General features: G+C 32.6%; 1 protein-coding gene across 1 annotated transcript in view; it reads right to left on the reverse strand.

The window, feature by feature from the left end:
- Nucleotides 1-812: 812 nt before the first annotated feature.
- ADAD1 (adenosine deaminase domain containing 1) overlaps nt 813-22890 on the reverse strand; it is a 46114-nt gene continuing 24036 nt past the window's right edge. Inside the window, exons 8-11 of the mRNA XM_089911535.1 lie at nt 22455-22684; nt 14554-14791; nt 10283-10415; nt 813-926 (exon numbers count right to left, since the gene is read on the reverse strand). Of these exons, the coding sequence (XP_089767661.1) occupies nt 813-926; nt 10283-10415; nt 14554-14791; nt 22455-22684 (715 nt within the window). The remainder of the gene's footprint in view (nt 927-10282; nt 10416-14553; nt 14792-22454; nt 22685-22890) is intronic.

Below are 22890 nucleotides of genomic sequence, written 5' to 3' on the forward strand. Positions count from 1 at the left end.
AACTTCAATAAAGATATATATCCTAACCCAAGAGTAACTAAACTTTCTCTTTCATCTAACTGTATAAACAAATACAAATATAAAGCTAAATAATCTTTTATTGATCTATTATTAGAAGTCCCTACTAAATTATAAAGAATAACATTTGGATGAATCTTACAGAATACCTGAAAATAGGCAATCTTAAAGCATTTACAATAATCCTCTATTAATCAGAATAACTAATGTATCAAATTATTCCCTAACATGGTTAACATTTTTCTGCATTTACATGTTCAGTTTGCATTCAAGAGCTTCTCTGACATGAGAAATGATGTTTTAGTTACTGTTTCTTACTATGGTTATTGGCAAATATTAGACATTCAAATGTCTGTTGATTTAATCAACAAATGAGTAAGAATTATTATTTATATTCTTGAATTCCAATTTTTAATTAAGAAAAAACGAGTGAGATATCAGGACACAATGCTGAATATCTTTGCTGAACAAATAACTTTAAAGCAAAAACTTAAAAGAAAATGAATATTCTTTTAAATTACAAAAGGGTAATGGCTTTATAATGTCTATAAAAATAAATACAAAATAGCTATATAATGAAGCAGGTAATTATTTTTTCAAAAACTAAAAAACATTTAAAACCCTAATGTTTCAACATAAACTGACACGAATATTTACAAAATTTCAGCAATCTCTGAACACTGCTGTTGCATGACTCTGATTTTAAAAGCTGAACACCACCAACATTTAAAAAAAAATTTTAGTAGTCAAAACACATGAAAAAAAAACGATTTCTAACATGACAATGGATTAATTCACATACTAAATTGCTCTATACAGGGCGATTTCACAATCCAGGAGCCATAGCCATGCTGCTGTAAGTAGGATTTCAACAAAGTTTTAGCTTCTTGATAGGATCCAGACATATGCTACAGAAAGAAAAAAATATTGAATTATAGAATATAGGCAGAATTAGGCTTATGAAAAGTAAGTAGCCCTAATCTTCTTTCTTTAGTTTGACATTTTAAAAATTAAGAAAAATCTTTTTTATTTCCCATTTCCCTCAGTATTGTTTTTGAAACTAAAAATTTTCCTTCCCAACACTCCTAAAAGACAATTTTTCTTCTTTAATTTTTAATTAGAAGAGTAATCATACTCATTACAGAAAACTTGAAAATAGAGAAAACAGAATAAAAATCACCTGTGCTGGATCACATGGTAAGTATATGTTTGTCTCCATAACAAACTGCCAAACTGTCTTCCAAAGTGCTTTATACCATTTTAACATTCCAGTCAGCAGTGCAACAGGTTTCTAGTTTCTCCACAAAAACACCCGGTGTAGTCAGTCTTTTGGATTTTAGTAGGTGTGCAGTGGTATCTCGTTGTGGTTTGATTTTGCATCTCCCTAATGAGTAATCAGGCTGAGTATCTTTTATATGTGTATTAGCCATTTGTATATATTATTTGCCACTTTGAAAAACTGGGTTGTTTGCCCACTTAATAATGAGTTATAAGAGTTCTTTATCTATTCTAGATCTAAGACCTTTGTCAAGTGTATGATTTGCAAGTATTTTCTTCCATTCTGTGGCTTGTATCTTCATTTTCTTAATCCAAGTTTTAAATTCTGGAGTCCATCAATTTTTTCTTTTATGGATTGTGCTTTTGGTGTCATATCTAAGAAAAATTTGCCTAACCTAGGAAGACAAATGTTTCCTCACATTTTCTTTGGAAGTTTTTATAGTTTTTACCTCTTTTAGTTCTATGATCCATTTTGAAGTTTTTGTATGACTGATATAAGTCTAAGTTAATTTTTTGGCTTGCCCACAGATACCCAACTGTTCCAGCACCATTTGTTGAAAAGATTTTTCTTTCTCCCATTAAATTACTTTGTACCTTTGTACAAAATCAATTGATCGTAAGTGTGTGGGTGTATTTCTGGTCTCTTATTCTGTTCCATTGATCTATATGTCCATTGATCTATATGTCTATCATTACATCAATACATTGTCTTGATTACTGTGGCTTTATGGTAAGTTGTTGAAACTAGGTAGGGTACTCTACCAATTTTGTTCTTTTTAAAAATTGTTTTGGTTCTTCTATGTCCTTTGGATTTTACGTAACAATTTTAGAAACAGCTTGTCAATTTCTACACAAAAGCTTACTGGGATTTTGATAGAACTTGCACTGAATCCATAGATTATTTAGTAGAGAAGTGACATTCTAAAAACACTGAGTTTTCCAATCTATTAATTGGTACATCTCTCCACTTACTTAGGTCTTTTTAAATTTCTCTCAGCAATGTTTCATCATTTTTGGTGTACAGGTCTTACCTTCTTTTATTAAATTTATTCCTAAGTTTATTTTTATGCTCCTGTGGGTGAAATTTTTTTCTCAAGTGTAATTCTGGGGTGTTCAGTCCTAGTATATACATATACAATTTATTTTTCTATATTGTTCTTACACTGTGTGCTAAATTCACATATAATATAGTTGTTTTTGGTAGATTCCAGAGGATATTTTACATACAATATCATTTAGAAATAAGGACAGTTTTTCTACTTCCTTTCCAGTCTGGATGCCTTTTATTCCTTTTTCTTGCCTTGCTGCTCTACCTAGGACCTACAGATCATGCTGACTAGAAGTGGTGAGAGCAATCTTTGGGGGAAGGGGAAACAGTATTCAGCTTTTCAGCATTGTCAGGTAAACTGTAGTTTTTCAGTGATGCCCTTTATCTGGTTGAGGAAGTTCACTTCTATTTCTTATTTGTTCAGTGTTTTTATTGTGAATAGGTGTTGGATTTTGTCAAATGCATTATGTACATCTACTGAGATAAGTATGTGGGTTTTGAACTTGAATATATTCACATAATACATCAAATGATTTTCTGATGTTAAATCACCCTTGCATCCTGGAATAAACCTCCTTGGTCATGGTGTATAATCCTTTTTATATGTTGCTGGATTTGGTTTGTAAATATCTTATGAATAATTTTTGCATTTATGTTCCTAAGAGATACTGATTTGTAGTTTTCACTTCCTGTGATGTTTCTGACCACTTTTGGTATCAGGGTTATTATACTGGCCTCATAAAATGAGCTGGGAAGCATTCTCTCCTCCTTTATTTTATTAAACAGTTTTTGTAGGATTTATGTTAATTTTTGCTGTTATGTTTGGTAGAATTCACCAGCGAACCCATAACTGCATTTGTGCTTTTCTTTAAGAATTTTAACTAATAATTCAATTTTTTTTTTTACTTTAGTTCAATTCAGATGTTCTGTTTAGTCAAGTTTTGTAATTTGTCTTTCTAGGAATGCATCCATTTCATTTAACTTGTCTAATTTGTTGACAAAAGGTTGTTTATAGTATTTCCTTATAATTATTTTAGCTCTTTGGGGTCTTCAGTGATGACTCTTCTTTCATCAAGATTTTGATCACTTGCGTTGTCTCTTATTTCTCAGTTATTTCTTAGTTCTTTAGTCTAGCTAAAGTATTATGAATTTTTTTGCTGATTTTTTTCAATGAACCAGCTTTTGATTTCATTGATTTTTCTATTGATTTTCCTGTCTTTTATCTCATTAATTTCCAACCCATCCTATATTATTCTTTTTTTTTTTAAAATTTGCTCTTCTAACTTCTTGAGGTGGAAGGTTAAATAACTGATTTTATGGTTCTCTTCCTTTTTAATATAAGCATTTAAAGCTATGCATTTCTAAGCACTTCTTTGATTATATTCTCTAAATTTTAATATGCTGTATTTTCATTTTCATTCAGTTTGAGATATTTCTTAATTTCCTTTGTATTTCTTCTTTGACTTGTGGAATAGAAGTTGTTTAATTTCCAAATGTATAATTATTTCTAGATTTCATTCTGTTGTTTTCTAATTTAATTCCATAGTAGTTAGAACATACTTTGTATGATTTTAATCCTTTAAACTTATTGAGACGTGCTTTATGGCCTATATGGCCTATAGTGGAGAATGCCTCATGTGTATTTGAAAAGAATGTATATTCTGCTGTTGTGTATAGTGTTTAGTCTGGTTGGTTTGTAGTGTTATTCAAGCCTTCTATATTCTTACTGATTTTCTGTCTAGTTGAACTATCAATTACTGAGGGAGGAACATTAAAACCTCCAACTATAATTGTAGAATTCTCCATTTCACCTTTAAATGCTGTCATTTTTTGCTTATGTATTTTGGGGTTCTGCTGTTATACCCATATACTTATATAATTGTTGTTATGTTCCTAATGTATTAACCGTTTACCACTATAACACGTTACCCTTTGTCTCCAGTAATATTGCTCATCTTGATGTGTACTTGTTTGATTTTAATGTAAACACTCCAGCTCTCTTACTGCTATTGTTTGCCTGGTATGTCTTTTTTTTCATCCTTTTACTTTCAATCTATTTGTGTCTTTGAATTTAATGTGTCTCTTACAGATAGTATACAGTTGGATCTTGCTTTTTAGCCCAATCTGAAAAATCTCTGTCTTTTTTCTGGAGCATTTAGAATATTCAAATTTAATGTAATTATTGATATAGTGGATTTATGTCTGCCATTTCACTTTATTTTCCAAGTCCTGTGTCCTTTATTTCTCTGCTTCTTTATTGCCTTCTAGTCCTTTTAAAAATGCATTTTTAGTACACCATTTTAATTCCTCTGTTGATGTTTTAGCTGTAGTTTTCCAGCTATTCTCTTCATGGCTACTTTAGTAATTACAATATACCTCTTTCTCTTACCATAGTCTGCTTCAGATTCATACTGACTTAATCCTGCTAATATATAGCAACTTTGTTCCAATATTGATCCATTTCTTTCTCTGTCCTTTATTATTGCCATTTATACTCCACTTACATACATTATAAAATTCAATAATACAGTGCTAAAATAATTTTAAACAACTTTGGTTTTTTAAAGAAAATAAAAGAAAATATATACATCTTTTATATCTACCCACATAATTACTGTTTATAGTATTCTTTATTCCTTCCTGTAGACTTGTTATCATCTGGTATAATTTCTTCTAAGCCTCAAGGACTTCCTTTGGAATTCCTTCTAGAGAAGTTCTGCTAACAACAAATTTTCTTAATTTTTGTCTACCTGGCAATGTTTTTATTTTGCTTTTGTTTTTAAAGGAATCCTGACCCATTAGCAGTCACTTCTCATTCTCTCCTCCCCACAGCCCCTGGAAATCAGTAATCTACTTTCTGTTTCTATGAATTTGCCTATTATAGACATTTCATATAAATGGAATCATACATGCAGCCTTTTGTGGCTGGCTTTTTTCACTTAACATTTTCAAGGTGGACCCTCACTGTAGAATGTATCAGTACTTCAGAGTTCCTTTTATGGATGAATGGTAGTCCGTAGTATGGACATGCCACATTTTGTTTATCCATTCATCAGTGGATGAACGTTTGGATTGTTTCTACCTTTTCTGTATTATGAATACTGTTACAGACATTTATGTTTAAGTTTTGGTGTAGATAAGTGTTTTCAATTCTTTTATGCATATACCTAGGAGTGAAATTCCTGGGTTACATGATAACTCATATTTAACTTTTTGAGGAACTGTTAAATTGTTTTCCAAAGTAGATGTACCATTTTATATTCCTATCAGCAATGCACGATAGTTCCAATTTTTTCACATTCTTGACCCTTGTTAATGTCACTCTTTATTACAGCTATGTCCTAATGTGTGTAAAGCAGTATATCACTGTGGTCTTCATTCGCATTTTCCTAATGACTATGTTGAACATCATATGCTTATTGGCCATTTTAAAATTTTCTTTGTAGAAATGTCTGTTCAAATCCTTTGCTCATTCAAAAAATTTGGTCATCTGTCTTTTTATTATTGAGTTGCAAAAGTTTTTTGTGTATTCTGGATACACGTCCCTTATTAAATATATGATTTGCAAATTTCCTAATGATAATTTTTGAAATGCAAAAGTTTTACTTTTAATGAAGTTTAAAATACTATTTTTTTCTCTTTTGGATTGTGTTTTTGTTATCAGATCTAAGAAGCCTTTTTTCTTATTTAGGAATACAAATATTTTCTCCTATGTTTTTCTCTGAGTTTTATAGTTTTAGCTCTTACGTAGGTCTATTCATTTTGAGTTCATTTTTGTATATGGTATGAGGTAGAAGTCCAAGTTCATTCTCTTCCATGGGGATATTCAGTTGTCCTAGGACTACTTACTGAAAAGACTATTTTTTCCCACTGAATGATCTTGGCACTCTTGTTAAAAATCACTTAACCATAATTGCCAGGGTTTATTTCTGGAATGTCAATTATATTCCATTGATCTATATGTTTATACTAATACCAGTATTATACTATCTTGATTATTATGGCTTTGTAGTATGCTTTGAAATCAAGAAGTGTGAATCCTCCAACTTTGTTCTTTTTCAAGATTGCTTTGGCTCTTCTGGGTTTGCTTCCATTACTGCTAATGAGAAATCAGCCTTAAATGTATTGGTCTATGGTTGATAACTATTTTCTCTCTTGCTGCTTTCAAGATTTTCTCTTTGTCTCGGTCTTAAGCAGTTTGACTATGATGTATCTAGGTATGAATCTTTATTTTTTTCTTTCTTGGGGTTTCTTGAGCTTCTTGGATCTGTTAATATTCTTCCTCAAATATGGGGTTATTTTTAGTAATTTCTTCAAGTGTTTTTCCTGATCCCTTTTCTCTCTCCTTTTCTTCTAGGACTCCTAGCATTGGGTTGGTCAAAAGGTTCATTTGTTTTTTTCCGTAAGATGGCTCTAGTATCACTTAGTTGTCTTCAACTTCATTCAAAACAATTTTGTTAGATTGTATGTGACAGCTGTCATATCATCGTGCATTTAAAAAAAGACTTATCAAAATTGGTGAATTTTTGTGTAGCCATTTTAATACTGAAGATGGAAGAAAAAAGCAACATTTTCAGCATATTATGCTTTATTATTTCAAGAAAGGTAAAACGCAGCCGAAATGCACAAGAAGATTTGTGCAGTATACGGAGAAGGTCCTGTGACTGATCAAATGTGTCAAAAGTGGTTTTTGAAGTGTGGTGCTGGAGATTTCTTGCTAGAGGTTGCTCCACGGTCAGGTAGTCCAGTTGAAGTTGACAGCGATCAAATCAAGACATTCACTGAGAACAATCAAAGTTATACCATGTGGGAGATAGCCAACATACTCAAAATATCCAAATCAAGTGCTGAAAATCATTTGCACCAGCTTGGTTATGTTAATCACTTTGATATTTGGGCTCCACATAAGTTAAGCCAAAAAAACCCTTCTTGACTGTATTTCCACATGCGATTCTCTATTTAAATGTAATGAAAATATTCCGTTTTTAAAACAAATTGTGATGGGCAATGAAAAGTGGATACTGTACAATAATGTGGAACGGAAGAGATCATGGGGCAAGTGAAATGAACCACCACCCAACCACACCAAACGCTGGTCTTCATCCAAAGAAGTTGATGTGTATATGCTGGGATTGGAAGGGAGTCCTCCATTATGAGCTCCTTTCAGAAAACCAAATGATTAATTCCAACAAGTACTGCTCCCAATTAGACCAACTGAAAGCGGCACTAGATGAAAAGCATCCAGAATTAGGCAACAGAAAATGCATAATCTTCCATCAGGATAACGCAAGACAGCATGTTTCTTTGATGACCAGGCAAAAGCTGTTACACCTTGGCTGGGAAGTTCTGATTCATCTGCTATATTTACCAGACATTGTACCTTTGGATTTTCATTTATTTCGCTCTTTACAAAATTCTCTTAATGGAAAAAATTTCAATTCCCTGGAAGACTGTAAAAGGTACACAGAGCAGTTCTTTACTCGAAAAGAAAAAGTTTTGGGAAGATGGAATTATGAAGTTGCCTGAAAAATGGCAGAAGGTAGTGGAACAAAAGGGTGAATATGTTGTTCAATCAGGTTCTTGGTGAAAATGAAAAATGTGTCTTTTATTTTTACTTAAAAAATGGAGGCAACCCAACATAAGTTGGTACACTTAATACTGTTCCACAAATCTTTGAAGTTCTGTTCATTTTTCTTTAACCTGTTTCATTCTGTCCTTTAAAATAATTTCTTTTGATCTATCTTCAAAGTCCACTGATATTTTTCCTGCAATTTCAAATGTACTGTTGAACCCATCTAGAGAATTATATTCATTTCAGTTATTATATATTGTTTCAATCCTAGAATATTCATTTGGGGTTTTTCTTTTTGTAGTTTCTATTTCTCTACCGAGATTACCTATTTACTGAAACATTGTTGTATTTTCCTTTAATTACTTGAACATATTTATAATAGCTGCTTTGAAGCCTTTGCTATATTCAACACTGGGATCCACTCAGAACCAGTTTCTATTGAATGTTATTTTTCCTGAGTATAGGTTTTACTTTCCTGTTTTTTACATATCCCATAATTTTTGGTTGAAACAGACTTTTTAGATAATATATTGTAGCAACTCTGGATTCTGTTTTATTTTTTTTAAGTTTGCTGCAATTGTGAGATCTGTTTTCCCCATGGTGTGTACTGTCTCTTTCCAGTTTTTTTATGTTTTAGCCTGGCTTCCTAGGGGTTACCCTGTATCTGCAAACCTTAGTGATAAACAAATAGCTTAGTGATAAGGAAAAGATTTCAGCATACATTATGCTCAAACACCTTGAACCCAAAAGGCTTCTACCTTTTTCTGATCAATTCATTTGGGGAGGGGTGGGTGGTACAGTGTATTTAATGTTGCAGGCAGTTCTATTTCACACTTTCACTCTTTACTAGGTTCTCTTGAGTCTGCATTGCACATGAGTGTAATTTCTCAGTCAGCCAAGGATATATAGAGAATTTCTCTCAACGCTTCCATGGCTCTTTCACTTCCAAGATCTCCCTGTTAAGTTACTAACTGGTATACCACTTGCCCCAAGGACTGCAACCTTGGGCCAGCGAAGTTACTGATTTTCTCCATTATTTTCCTCTACCAGGTTTGGCACATTTAGTTGAAAAAGTCACAAATTTTCACCCTCTGCCACACATCAAGTTCATCCCCTCTAGCAGAAAATCTACTACTTTTGGTGGCATTCTCAATCTGATAAAACTACAGTTCTTGCCGTTCAAACTAGCAGAGAGGAAGGAGAGAGAACAGGAACAGCTTTGGGCAAAGGTGCCACAAATTCCTGCTGTTCTTACCCAAAGTTCTAAAAGTTTTACAAGAGTATACACTTTTCAGTGTGTTTTCTGCCTTTAGTTAATTTCCAGAGTTGTGAGAAGGGGTTTTTTCCCCTGATAATTTTGTCCAGTTTTATATTTTTTACAGAGATGACTTGCAACCTCTTTATGCCCAAACCCGAAATTGTCTAGGTAAGCTTTTATACTTAAAAATGTTTGTATATACAAACAAACCTACAGTTAATATTAATTGCTTTACAGGATGGAATTATACAGTTTGAGTATTAAGATATTGGTGAAATTAAGAGACTTTCACATAATACTATATTACTGAAACTGAAATTAGGTTATTAAAAACAATTTGTATTTAATAATTTGATAACATGGATATAACATATTATGAAATGGCTCAGGTCTTAGTATGTTGAATGAAAAAATCAGATTAACAAGCATATATAATATAAGCTTAATATTTTAAAATATATACATACACAAAAATATAAATACATGATAAGAAACTGAAATAACATGCTTACATTACAAGATTAGAGTATTATATTTGAGTAGTAGGTGGATTTACAAGTAATATTTTCCTTCTGTACTTAAAAAGAAAATTCCAAATTCTCTACTCAACATGAATTATGTTCGTAATACTAAAAAAAGAATATATATATTTAAAGATAGAAAAAGGCTACCTACATCACTTAAGTCCAAATCACAAACTCAAATTAAAGGTGTTTCACAATTTTAAGACAGGCAAATTAATTTATATGAATATACTAATATATCATTTTAGAATACTTAAATACTATCGTTAACATAGCTAATATCATATACATAAGAAATTTTTTACCATTTTGTTCCTCTGGGTATGACAGTAGGTTTTGATCAATATTGTCAAAGTAGGTACACACCATACTGAGGTAGCTACTTTCAGGGGCAACACTTATTTACATATCCAATTTCCAGCATGTTCACTTAAAAATTAATTTTATCACTACATGGTAATCTCTTATTTTCAGGAACTATTTACTCAACTTTTGCTATGTATCATCATCATTATAAAATTACCACATTATTATTGTCTTAAATTTTTATTTCAGTGATTAGCTTCATTCCTTTTAAGACTTACCTTAGCTGCATGATATGTACTAGCTTCAAGTAAATCTTCTTTTTTAGCTTCTTTGGCAAGCAGGTTAAATCGACTTAACATTGCCGCCTTACAAAGCCGACTTGCCATTGACACACCACTTTTAAATGGGGAACTGAAGTAGAAAAGAATGAAACATTCACTAATCATTATTCAGTATTTATGTTGGCACTTGTAGGGATTAAAATCAACACAGAATCTACAAATATTTATTTCAATTATGTACAGTGCATATAGTGAAATTTTTTTACATAAAATTATTCTGAATATTTAACTTTCTGAAGTTAATTTCATTTATGAAATTATAGTTTAAGTTATCAGAGTACTGCATTAAAAATTAAAGCAGAGGATGGATATTTGGAACATTTCTTTTGTTTGAAGCAAAATTAATCTATGGTGATCCAAATTAAAACAGTGGTTCTACCAAGGATTGACTAGAAGAGGGCAAAAAAATATTTTCTGAAATGAAGAAAATGTCCTGTATTCTGACTGGGGTAATGGTTACACAGGCATGTATATAAATAAATAAATAAATAAATATATAAATATATAAATATAAAAACTCATGAAATTGTACATTTCACTCTTTGTAAATTTTGACTCACTAAAAAAGTAAATTATACACACTCACCTCACCACCCTCCATATATATGTGTGTATGTATGCACATATAGATATGTATTTTTCTATGTTTCTAATAGAAGTGGGTCCACAGATCATGAGCTTTCTTGCTATTGTAACTCTTTCCCTTCATTATATCTTCTCATTAGTTGTTCTCCTGATAGATTACAAAAATTGCCAAAATCCTTTATTCCTTCCTGTCTCCATGCTCTTTACAATGTAACTTTTCAGATTCTCCCATCACTAACTATGGTTGATTGCTCCTCCCCATGAATTTGGGCTGGCCTTGTGACTTGTTTTGGTGAATAAAATAGACTATGTGCCAGTTCCAAGCCTGGGCCTCAAGAGGCTTTGTGTTTTCATTCTCTGGGGACCCCTTCCTCTGCCATGTGAGCCTCCTAAGACTGGTCTATTAGAAGGTGAGAGAACACATGGACCAGAGCCCAGCTGTCCCTCTAAGATCAGCCAAGATGCCCTACAGCTGACCTAGAGTGGACCCCAGACACATGGGAGAGCCCGACCAAATCTAGCTCAGTTGACCTAAGGACTTGAACAGCAATAAATGTTTGTTGTTTTAAGCCACTAAATTTTGAGATAGTTTATATGCAGTAATAGTTAACATAAACGCCTATTAATGAAATGTACTAATCTCTATATATTAATTTTCCACCATCATACCTTTTTTTGGTGGTGGATTTTTAGATGATTCGCTTGGGCTTTTCAGGTATAAAATGATACCATATGCAAAAAGTCGTAATTTTACCTCCTCCTTTCCAATATTTTATATCTCTCATTTCTTTCTTTTGTTCAAATGCATTAAATAACATGTTAAATAACAGCAATAACAGTAAACAATCATGTCTTGTTTCAGATGTTAGTAGAAATGACTCTGAGATTTCATCATTAATCATGATGGCACTTTTGGACTAATAAAGATATATTTTACCCTTAACAAAAATATCTATTCCTTTTTTATTGAGTAACTTTATCTAGAATAGTTGTAGAGCTGTACTACATGTCTTCTTAGAATTTATAAAAATGAATATATGGTGTTTTTCCCTAGATCAATTAATATGACAAATTATATTAATATGAGTTTCTAATTTGGTATTATTTTTATTATGTTATTCTCACATTTCTAGAAAAAATTCCACTTAGTATTATTGTATAAAATATATTATTTTAAGGTTCTGCTTCCTAATATTTTATTTAGCAATTATGCTTGAATATAAAAGTGAGCTTGGTCTGTAACTTTTGTGGTAGGGGGACAGCAATCTTCTATTAGGTTTAAGTATCAATGATACACTTGCTTCATAAAAGTATTTGAATGTTTTCTATCTTTTTAGATAGCACTGGAAGTTCCTGCTATTTAATGGTTTATAAAATTAATCCGAACCACCTCAGAATGGTGTTTTCTTTGAAAAAGAGGTAGGGCGCCTTCTTGGTAACTTTCTCAAGAAAATAATGTTAGATATTTTTCCCTCTTCCGTACCAATTTTAGAAAAATATTTTCCTAGAAATATATGCATTGCACCCAGATTTTCAAATATATTTGCATGGTAGGGCAAAGAAGTTTCTTATGACGTCTTTTAATTTTCTCTGTAATTACTCCTTTATCATTCATTAGTATATATGAGATTAGCTACTGATTTTTTTTCACAGAATCAGTTTTTTATGATCATTTCTAACTTCTTCAGTTCTCTAGATCTTTAATTTACATTTCTAGTTTTATGAACTTCTTCATTCTGTTTATTTTCATTATTTGTTGCTATAAGCATCTAAAGAATTGGCTTTTCCATTCACTTTGCTTTAGCTATATATCCTACAAGTTCTGAAATGCAATGCACTAAATATCCGTGTTTTCTAAATATTCTAATATTTTCTAAATATTCTAAATATTCTGTGATTTCATTTTATATTTCCTCTTTGAGCCAAAAGTTGGAGAACTTCTTTTTCCCAATGAAAGTGGTTTCTAAATATTCTGATTTTGTTATTTACAGTTTGATTGCATCACAATCAGAGAACACTGCCTACATCACTTTTACTTCTTAGAATTTCAGATTTTTTTTTGTGGCCTAACATACTGTCAATTTTTGTTAATGTTCTGCAGGTTCTTGAAAAGCAGGTATATTTTATATTTTATGGTACAGAGTTTTAAAGAAATTAATCAAATCTACCTTATTGTTATTTAAGACTGTTATATTCTTGCTTATTGTTTTGTTTACTCAATCTACTAGGAACTGAAAGAGGTGAATTATTGCCTCAACTAATAGTGTATTTCTATTTATCCTTTTATTTTCTGTAATTTCTGCTTTATGAAGGTTGATACTATGTTATTTGCTGCAGTTACTCAGAACTGTTCTTCTTCGTGGATTATATTGCTAAAGTGTCCTTTGCCTTATGTAATGCTTTGGGGATGAATAATCAGATCATATCTGCTTTCTTTGCAATCACCTGGCAAGCACTTAGCCATAATAAATGAGTTAAGCTCATTTTACATTAATTTCATCTTTGTTATACTATTATGTTTTCAGTAAACAGTTTATTATTTTTTTTGGCCTTGCCATGTGGCATATGGGGTATATTAGTTCCCTGACCAGGGATCAAACCCATGCCCCCCACATTGGAAGCATGGAGTCTTAACCACTGGAGCACCAGGAAGTCCCTCAGTAAACAGTTTTTTAATGTCTTCCACAGAAGACCTGTTTTGTTTGTATGTGTGTAGTCTGTTATTAACAGAAATACACTTCTTAATGCTGACTCAATGCATAAGTAGTATAATTCATCCTAGTTGAAATAATCAATAGTATGCTTGACTGAGTTCATACCAAGAAACATTTGTATGTGATCTTAATTTAAATCTGTCTTTCACAAAGAAAGTAAATTTAGGCACTTAAACTTTTAACATTATTCATTACCACATTATAAATGTATTTTCACACTAAAAGGAGGATTTTAGTTTTACTTGATAATCAATGACAGGAATATTACAAAGAAATGTCTAAAAGGCATAATGTATTATGGCTAAGAACAAAGGCTTTGGAAATAAAATGCCCAGATCAGAATCCTACTTGTGTCACTTAATAGTTGGGTGACTTTAAGCAAGATATTTAAACTAGCTTGAATCTCAGTTTCTTTACCTGTAAAAAAAAAAACAATATCACCTAACCCACAAGGTTTTTATAAGAAAGCAGTATAACATAGTACAATAGTTCTCACACTCAAGTGTACATAAACAATATTTGGGAAAGTTGTCAAAAATACAGATTCTGGAGCCCTAAATCCAGACATTCAGATTCAGTAGGAAAAACTGAATTTTTAAAACAAATATATTATTTGCTAATGATCACTAGAGAAACAAAGGATCTGGAGACTGATTTTGAATGCTGGCTCTACCATTTACCATGTAACTTTGGTAAATTATATAACTTCTCCAGGCCTATGTTCTCATCAGGAAAAAAAAGTTTTTTAATTAGTACAATGCCTGCAACATAGTCACACTTGATAACTATTATTATTATTAATCACAATTCAAAAAATTGTATTCAAAAAACAAGATAGTTTTTAAAAATCGTATTAAAATGTATTGTTTTGCTTAATATGTGATTTTTGAAGAAATTAGTGACGCTAACCTTTCGGTGGTCTTCCCAGTTAGGCCATCCACAATCTCCAAAGAAATGTCCCCTTGTGCCCAATTCAGACTCAGGAATTTATATTCCAAGTTTGTTTGACATGGATATGCAGAAGGTACTAAACTAATATGAGGTCTGTTGACCAAGTAAAACATTGGAAGTTTTGAAGTGAGTGCATCATCAACACGTTGCTTTATAGCAATTTCTAAGCCTCTAGTATCACTGCAATTCCCATCACCTACAAAGCAAAAACAAAGTAAATACTCAGAAGTTCAATATGAAAAGACTATACTGAAAAAAAAGGATATAAATAAAAGTTTAATCGTAAATAGTTCACTTCTTTATCCTGTATCTTGCAACCTTCTCTTTCTGACTTCTACTCTCTTAGTAGCTACTTCTATACTCTTTACCAGAATCAAGACAAGGTAATAAGTCAGAATTTCCATTCAAAAAAGAATCTTCTACAGAAAATAATGAATTGACATTCCAGTGAATAAAAGCAAAAAGCCAGACCTGACCAGAAACAAATCAGTACTTTTACAGGGTTCTGCCAGAGAGAACTGGCTCATTCTGTCTTGATTTCTAAGATTACAGCATGAAACCAGCACATAATGTAGCAGATATATGTAGCTGAGAAATAGTTGGTTAAAGTGTGTTATTTTTCCACATCTGAGAGCCACAGCTTGCAACTGTTCCAGTACCACATGGCTTAGTTTCACAACATGAAGTACTTTAAAGAATGACCATTTCTGATTATAACTGTGGCCAATGCCAAAAGCTTTGAGTTCTCAGTTAAAATTACTGTTGAAGAAGAAAGCTCAAAAAGATGATTAGTATAAGAAAATGGGCTGCGTCAAACTTAAAACAGAAGTTAGGGAACAGTCATTCCTATTTAAAAATTAATAATTCCAAAGCAGATCTCTTTCCTCCTTAGAGGGTCTGAAGTTCTCACAACAAGAGAATCTTTATATACCAGTAGACATATTTCACAGATAAAGTTTTGTTTTCACATCACTGGAACTGTTGAGATGGCTACTGGGCTTACACTCACTATGATTACTTGGGAACTAGAAAATGATGTAAAAAGAACATGAGTTGCTTCTGACACTCTTTTTCTAAGCACTCCTTTCAATGTTCCAAATCAAGAGATACTGACTAATACAGGCTAGTTAAGTTAAAGATATACTTAGACGTAGGAAAAAAGAAGAAATAAGGTCTGTAGAATAGTCATTGTATCTATAATGAACAGAAAACATGGGTTAAAAAAAATGTTACGTATTACACACTGTACTACAGACTAAGTGTGTCCCCACAAAATTCATATACTGAAACCTGATCCCCAATGTGATGGTATTTCGAGGTGAGACCTTTGCAAGGTGATTAAGTTATGAGGGTCAGAGCTCTCATGAATGGAATTGGTGCCCTTATGATAAAAGAGACCCTAACCCCTCCCACCATAGGAGGACATACTGAGAAGACAGTCATCTATGAAGCAGAAAGCAGGTCCTCAACAGATAATGAATCTCTCAGCCCTTTGATCTTGGACTTCCCAGCCCCCAGAACCGTGAGAAATAAAAGTTTATTGTTTAATCCATGCAGTCTATGGTATTCTTTTGTTTTTTGGTAGCAGCCCAAACAGACTAAGACATACTGTAATAAGATAACGACATTGGTTGTGCATAAAACAGCAAGATAACATTTGGAAAAAGAAAAATAAAAACCTACCAGTGACTCCACATTAAGATTCTCTAAACATCAAATTGTTTCACCTAGATGTTTTAACGTGGTGGTATAAAATTTAATAGAAAAAAATCAAGTATATTAATATTTTATTAGAAATTTTACTTTCTCCATTTATATATGTATGCTTTAATTATTAGCTATACCTGAGGTATGATTTTAATTTTATCTTGAGGCTAAATCCTGTTCCCGGGAAAATATATCCCTAAAATTATATCACATAATTTCGATTTGATTCATCTAAAATGATTTGAAATAATAACATAAAACTCAAAGATTAAAGGCAAAGGTTAAATCTTAGTAAAGACTATAGCAAACCTGACCTGAGAACTTTTCTGCATGAATAGGTCTCAGATGGGATTGATATATATACACTAAATATGTATAAAATGGATAACTAATAAGAACCTGCTGTATAAAAAAATAAATAAAATTAAATTTAAAAAAAAAAGAAAAGTTCTCAGGACCTTAGTCTACCATAAGTTAATATAAGTGAACAGAAACAGCTGCTGAAACAGGTAATGAAGGCATACCTCAATTTATTGCACTTTGCTATATTGCACTTTGCAGATATTACGATTTTTACAAATTGAAGGTTTCTGGCAACCTTGTGTTGTCAGATGATGTTTAGCCTTTTTCAGCAATAAAGTACTTTTCAATTAAGGTAAGTACGTTGCTTTGTTTTAGACATAACGCTATTGCACACTTAACAGACTATAGTATAGTGTAAACATAACTTTTATGTGCACTGGGAAACCAAAAACTTCGTGTGATTCACTTTATTGTGATATTGACTTTATTATGGTGGTTTGGAACTGAACCCACAATATCTTTGAGGTGTGCCCATACAAACTGAAGCTGCATTAATAAAAATACAGTGTCTAAGTCAAAGAATTCAGCATTATTATAGAACTATGCACTGCTCATATCATATCTGAAACATCATATTTAGTCTGAGGCATTACATTTTAACACCGCCACCCACAAATTACAGAACAGCTGGAGAAAACAAATCATGATCCTGTGAAACACAAATGATGTCTAAATAGGAGAAGACATGAAGGCAGAAGCATCTTATCTTTGTATTCTTAATTCTCATTCTATATTTTATGTGAATGGTGCCCCTGAGAGTTATTTAACAGTGCACAGCACCTAGCATATAGTAGGTGGCTCAATAAACACCTGATGAAAAAGGAACATAAAAGATTAGATTATCAGAGAGCAGTAATCATCAATTCTGGATACACATTAGAATCAGTAAGGATGGGGATATTAATACTAATGCCATTCCCATATTATTTTAAAAGCTATCCAGGTGAACCTGAAGTGCAACATGAGTAAAGAATAATAGTTAAAATTTATTTTTCAAGTGTTCCAGGCAGAATTGGTATTAAGAAGAAAAATAAAAGCATTTTAAAAAATAAAACATGCTGACTCAAAGCATTTATCCAGGAAACATTTATTGACCTCCTGGTACAAACCAGACCAAGATGAGTGTCGCAAAGCACCTGCCTTTCAAGAGTGTCAAGTTTAGCAGACACAATAGCGGGATTCTAGTCACTGGCTAGGCTCAGACAAAGCTGTCAGAGCTCAATTTAATACAAAAGGCAGAAGCATGAGAAGTTATGAAAACTGAGTATGGGTCCAGGCTCTGCCAGCAGGCAAACTGAATGATTTTGGGCACGTATTTTTATTAACATTCTAAACCTCTTATTACTGCCCTGAAAACAAAAAAAAGAAAGAAATGAACAACAGAATCTCTAAGGTTATCACATGCTTCTTAAAAGTTCATGAACTATGTTGAAAATAGATTCCTTCACTAAGAGGGAATCAGAATTTAGTATTCCCTATAATGGAATTGTACAATTCAAATTAGCGTATTGAAAAGGACTCCTGAATGGAAACACCTCTGGATAAACATTCTTGAGGTATTTATTCAGAAAACTATCTTAACAGGATAACAAATTTGCAAATACACCTTAAAAGGCTTGAAAACGAATATAAATCCAGCTCTTTTAATAACTAAGCAAAATGAATTTTTTTCCAGATTACTCTGGATTATTTTCTATACAAATAATAGTGCCTTTTTATAGTGCAAGCTTAAGACATTTTTCTTAAAAAAGAAAGACTATCACCATAAAATGACAAAATGAATTATCTGAGAACATCTACAGTATAAAATTAGTTTCCAAAAACTTCCCGTTGTGGAGCACAGGCTCTGGACGCGCAGGCTCAGCGGCCATGGCTCACGGGCCCAGTAGCTCCGCGGCATGTGGGATCTTCCCAGACCAGTGTACAAACCCGTGTCCCCTGCATCGGCAGGCGGACTCTCAACCACTGCGCCACCAGGGAAGCCCTCCAAAAAGTTTTTGAAAAGTTAAATGAAGTCTTATAATAATCTCTCCATTTTTAATTGATCTACTAAAATATCTTAGGTTTTTCAAGCATCAAAATAAAGAATTGCAAAAGATTTCATAAGACTTAAGAGAAAAGGGGACAAGGTCATTATCATCAAATAATTAGATTTAATCTGCATTGTCATTTAGTTCAGAATTAAAGGGAAACAAATTTCAATTCTAAAGAGTAATTTTTAAAAACAATTGGAGCTATCAATTAATGGAATAGATTGTCTTTAAATCTTATACTCCACATTATTGGATTCTTTTAAGGTAGGGTTAGATGATCCTCTATCAGAAATGGCATAAAAAGAGTTTGTGAAGACATACAGATGGCCAAGAGGCACATGAAAAGATGTTCAACATCGCTAATTACCAGAGAAATGCAAATCAAAACTACAATGAGATATCACCTCACACCAGTCAAAATGGATATCATAAAAAAATCCACAAACAATAAATGCTGGAGAGGGTGTGGAGGGAAGGGAACCCTCCTACACTGTTGGTGGGAATGTAAATTGGTACAGCCACTATGGAGAACAGTATCGAAGTTCCTTAAAAAACTAAAAATAGGGACTTCCCTAGTGGTCCAGTGGCTAAGATTCTGCACTCCCAATGCAGGGGGCCCAGGTTTGATCCCTGGTCAGGGAACTAGATCCCGCATGCTGCAACTAAGACCCGACACAGCTAATAAATAAATAAATAATTTTAAAAAACAAAACTAAACTAAACTAAAAATAGAGCTACCATATGATCTGTAATCCCACTCCTGGGCATATATCTGGAGAAGAACATGGTCTGAAAGGATACATGCACCCCAATGTTCACTGCAGCACTGTTTACAATATCCAAGACATGGAAGCAACCTAAATGTCCATCGACAGAGGAATGGAAAAAGAAGATGTCGTACATACATACAATGGAATATTACTCAGCCATTAAAAAGAATGAAATAATGCCATTTGCAGCAACATGGACAGACCTAGAGATTGTCATACTGAGTGAAGTAAGTTTGACAGAGAAAGAGAAATATCACATTATATCACTTATATGCGAAATCTGAAAAGGAATGATACAAATGAACTTATTTACAAAACAGAAACAGACTCACAGACTTAGAGAACAAACTTATGATTACCAGGGGGGAAGGGTGGGGGAAAGGGATAGTTAGGGAGTTTGGGATTGACATGTACACACTGCTGTATTTAAAATGGATAACCAACAAGGACCTACTGTATAGCAAAGGGGACTCTGCTCAATATTATGTAACAACCTAAACGGGAAAATGTATAACTGAATCACTTTGCTGTACAATGGAAACTATCACAACATTGCTAATCAACTATACTCCAATGTGAAATAAAAAGTAAGAGTTTGTATAATAAGTGAGAAGCTGTACTACACGACTAGTTCAATAAACTCTTAAGATTCTTTTAGCTGTACATATCACACTTTTAAGTATACAGACACTCTGAGTATTTCTCAATGTGAGCCATTCAAATCATCTGTATCAGAATCACCTGGTGGTGCTCTTTTAAAACATATATTCCTGGGGCTATCCCCCAGACATACAGTACAGATCTTAAGAGGCTGAGAAATCTGCATTTTTAACAAACATTAAAATCTGTTTAGGTTATGCCAGACAGAACACCAATTAATTAACTTTAGATATGTTCCATAAAGATGCAAAGAAAGAGATCAGAAGCAATTTTACCAAGTTTTATAGTATTTTTATTGCTACCTGGTATTCCTACTGCTACGTGCAAGATGACAGGCAAAATGATGAGGTCTAATTTTTAAGCCCCTGTCCAAACCACTAAATACTAAATAATTCTAAAAGAATCTAAGATTCTACCCTTTTAAGAAACTAAATATAGTACGGAGTTATGTCATACAAAAGGCAAACTGTAAAATATCTTTCTTCACAAAAGTCAAAGAAAGCCTTGCATGCCAAACTGTGACTCTAGAGAATGCACAGACATTTATTAGACATTTTGTAGACACTTATCAAGAACAAAAATTGCCTTTCCTAAAGAAGACTGAGAAAAGTTTGAAATGTCTGAGAGAGTATCTGAACTGACTAAAAGAAAACATCATAAAGCATAATTTTGGTATCCAAGTTAAATCTAAGAAATAAATCATCTACAAGAATAAATATTTGGAAAAAGAGTTAGAAATAACCACTTTTTAGGGTGTGAGCAAACAGGCACTCTCAAATATTGCTAGTGAGAATATGATTTGGAGGGTAACTTGGTAATAGTTTTCAAAATTGCAAATGCATACCTCTTTGGCCTGCAACTCTACTTCTAGGAATTCATTTTATATAGATATATTTTACATGTGTCAATAACAAGTGTAATAAGGTCATGATTCACAATAGCATTTGGTAGCTGCAAAAGATTAAAAACAATCTAAAGTTCCATTAACCCACAACTGGTTAAATAAATTATAATACGTTTGTACAAAGAAATACCATACAGAGAGTTATGAATTATAATAATGAAAAATTCTTCATATACTCATATGGAAAAATTTCCAAGACACTTTGTTAAATGAAAAGAGCAAGGTGCAGAAAAGTATGAATTGTATGATCCCACTGGTGTAAAATACAAAAAAATATGCATATACTTTTATAAGCATAAACTACCTTTGGAAAGAAAAACAAACTAGTAACAATGGATGCCACAGAGGTAAAATGGGTTCCTAGGGCCCTAGGATAGAAGGAAGACTTGACTGAATACCCTTTTGAATCTTTTGAATTGTGAACCAAGTAATAGGTTTCCTAAACAAAGAAAATAAGCTTAATATTAGAAAAATAAATAATTACTATTTCATTTTTATCATTTATTAAAGCCAAACCAAACAAAAATGGGAAGAAAATAAAATATTCTGTATATACATGGAACTGAAAAAATACTGTCTATAGGAGAAATTCCTAAAGAAATGGGTATAAAATGTATAGAACAACAACAAAAAAACCCCACAAGAATAAAAGAAACAGCACTTTCTAAAAGTAAAACTACTTCTCATGCGAGGATCCAAAGCTTGCATATGGGCCATCATTACGAAAAATTAGCAGTAAACAAAGAACAGCCAAGTAATGGTAGTGTTTAAATTGTTTCCCAAGGGTAACTGAAGCTTTGAAACTCTTAGGGCTTTATGAAAACTATAGAATTGAGTGCCCAAAATGTCTGTCAATGGGATAATATCTGGAAAACCATTCAAATATAAATACAGCATTCTATAATAGCCCCTACCAAAGAAAGAAATAAATTACTAGTTCACATTATTTGTGTTCTAGTTACTTCCCACTCACTTCACAAATCAAAAGGATCCAAATCATAACCAAATGTATAAAAAAAGCATAAAAGTAAGAAAGAACCAAAATGGGCATTTAATATTTTTTATTTCAGGAATAACTAAATATAAGCTTTTAAATTTGATAAGTTCAAAGAAGCATCTTCTTCCAAAAGAAAGGGAAAAATTGAATACTGTACAAACAAAAGTATACATTCAAGACAGAATACATGTAATTGCCTAACATAAAATATTGATTCTTATTAGCCTCCTGATAAGATGGCAAAAGTCATATTATACTAAATGTGATGACCAGTTACCATGAAATGAAAACCTCAACAAAACAGTGGATCTGAATTTTACCTTAAGTAAAGCTTCATGCATGCAAATTGTGATTTTACACTGGTAAATAAAATATAGTGAAATGACTTAGTGAAAGAGGCCAAGAGGTACTGTAATCCAACTCACCAACAAGTATATTGCTGATATAAACTGGCTGTATAAACTGACTCAGCAATGCTCCCTGTACACCAAGCACTCCCCATCTCATCAGTTTGTCACTTGAGGCCATGCTGCTTATTCTATTAACAACATCTGCAGGGCAGTAGACAGTCAGATGAATTTTGCCTTCAACAGCCACATGGAGACTCAGCTCTTCATGGGCTTCAAATGCAGACACAGAACGTGGATTAAGACGCCTAGAGAAAGAAAAGAAAGTTTCTTCCTTTAAAAACCAAAGCCCCGAGCTGATCTCCCTGTGCTATGCGGCCAGCTAGAGGGGTGGGATAGGGAGGGTGGGAGGGAGGGAGAGGCAAAAGGGAAGAGGTATGGGGACATAGGTATATGTATAACTGATTCACTTTGTTATGAAGCAGAAACTAACACATCATTGCAAAGCAATTAT

This window comes from Delphinapterus leucas, chromosome 5, assembly GCF_059928025.1.
Source record: "Delphinapterus leucas isolate spDelLeu-1000000601 "Yukka" chromosome 5, BTC_Dleu_Yukka2, whole genome shotgun sequence".
Lineage (NCBI taxonomy): Eukaryota > Metazoa > Chordata > Mammalia > Artiodactyla > Monodontidae > Delphinapterus > Delphinapterus leucas.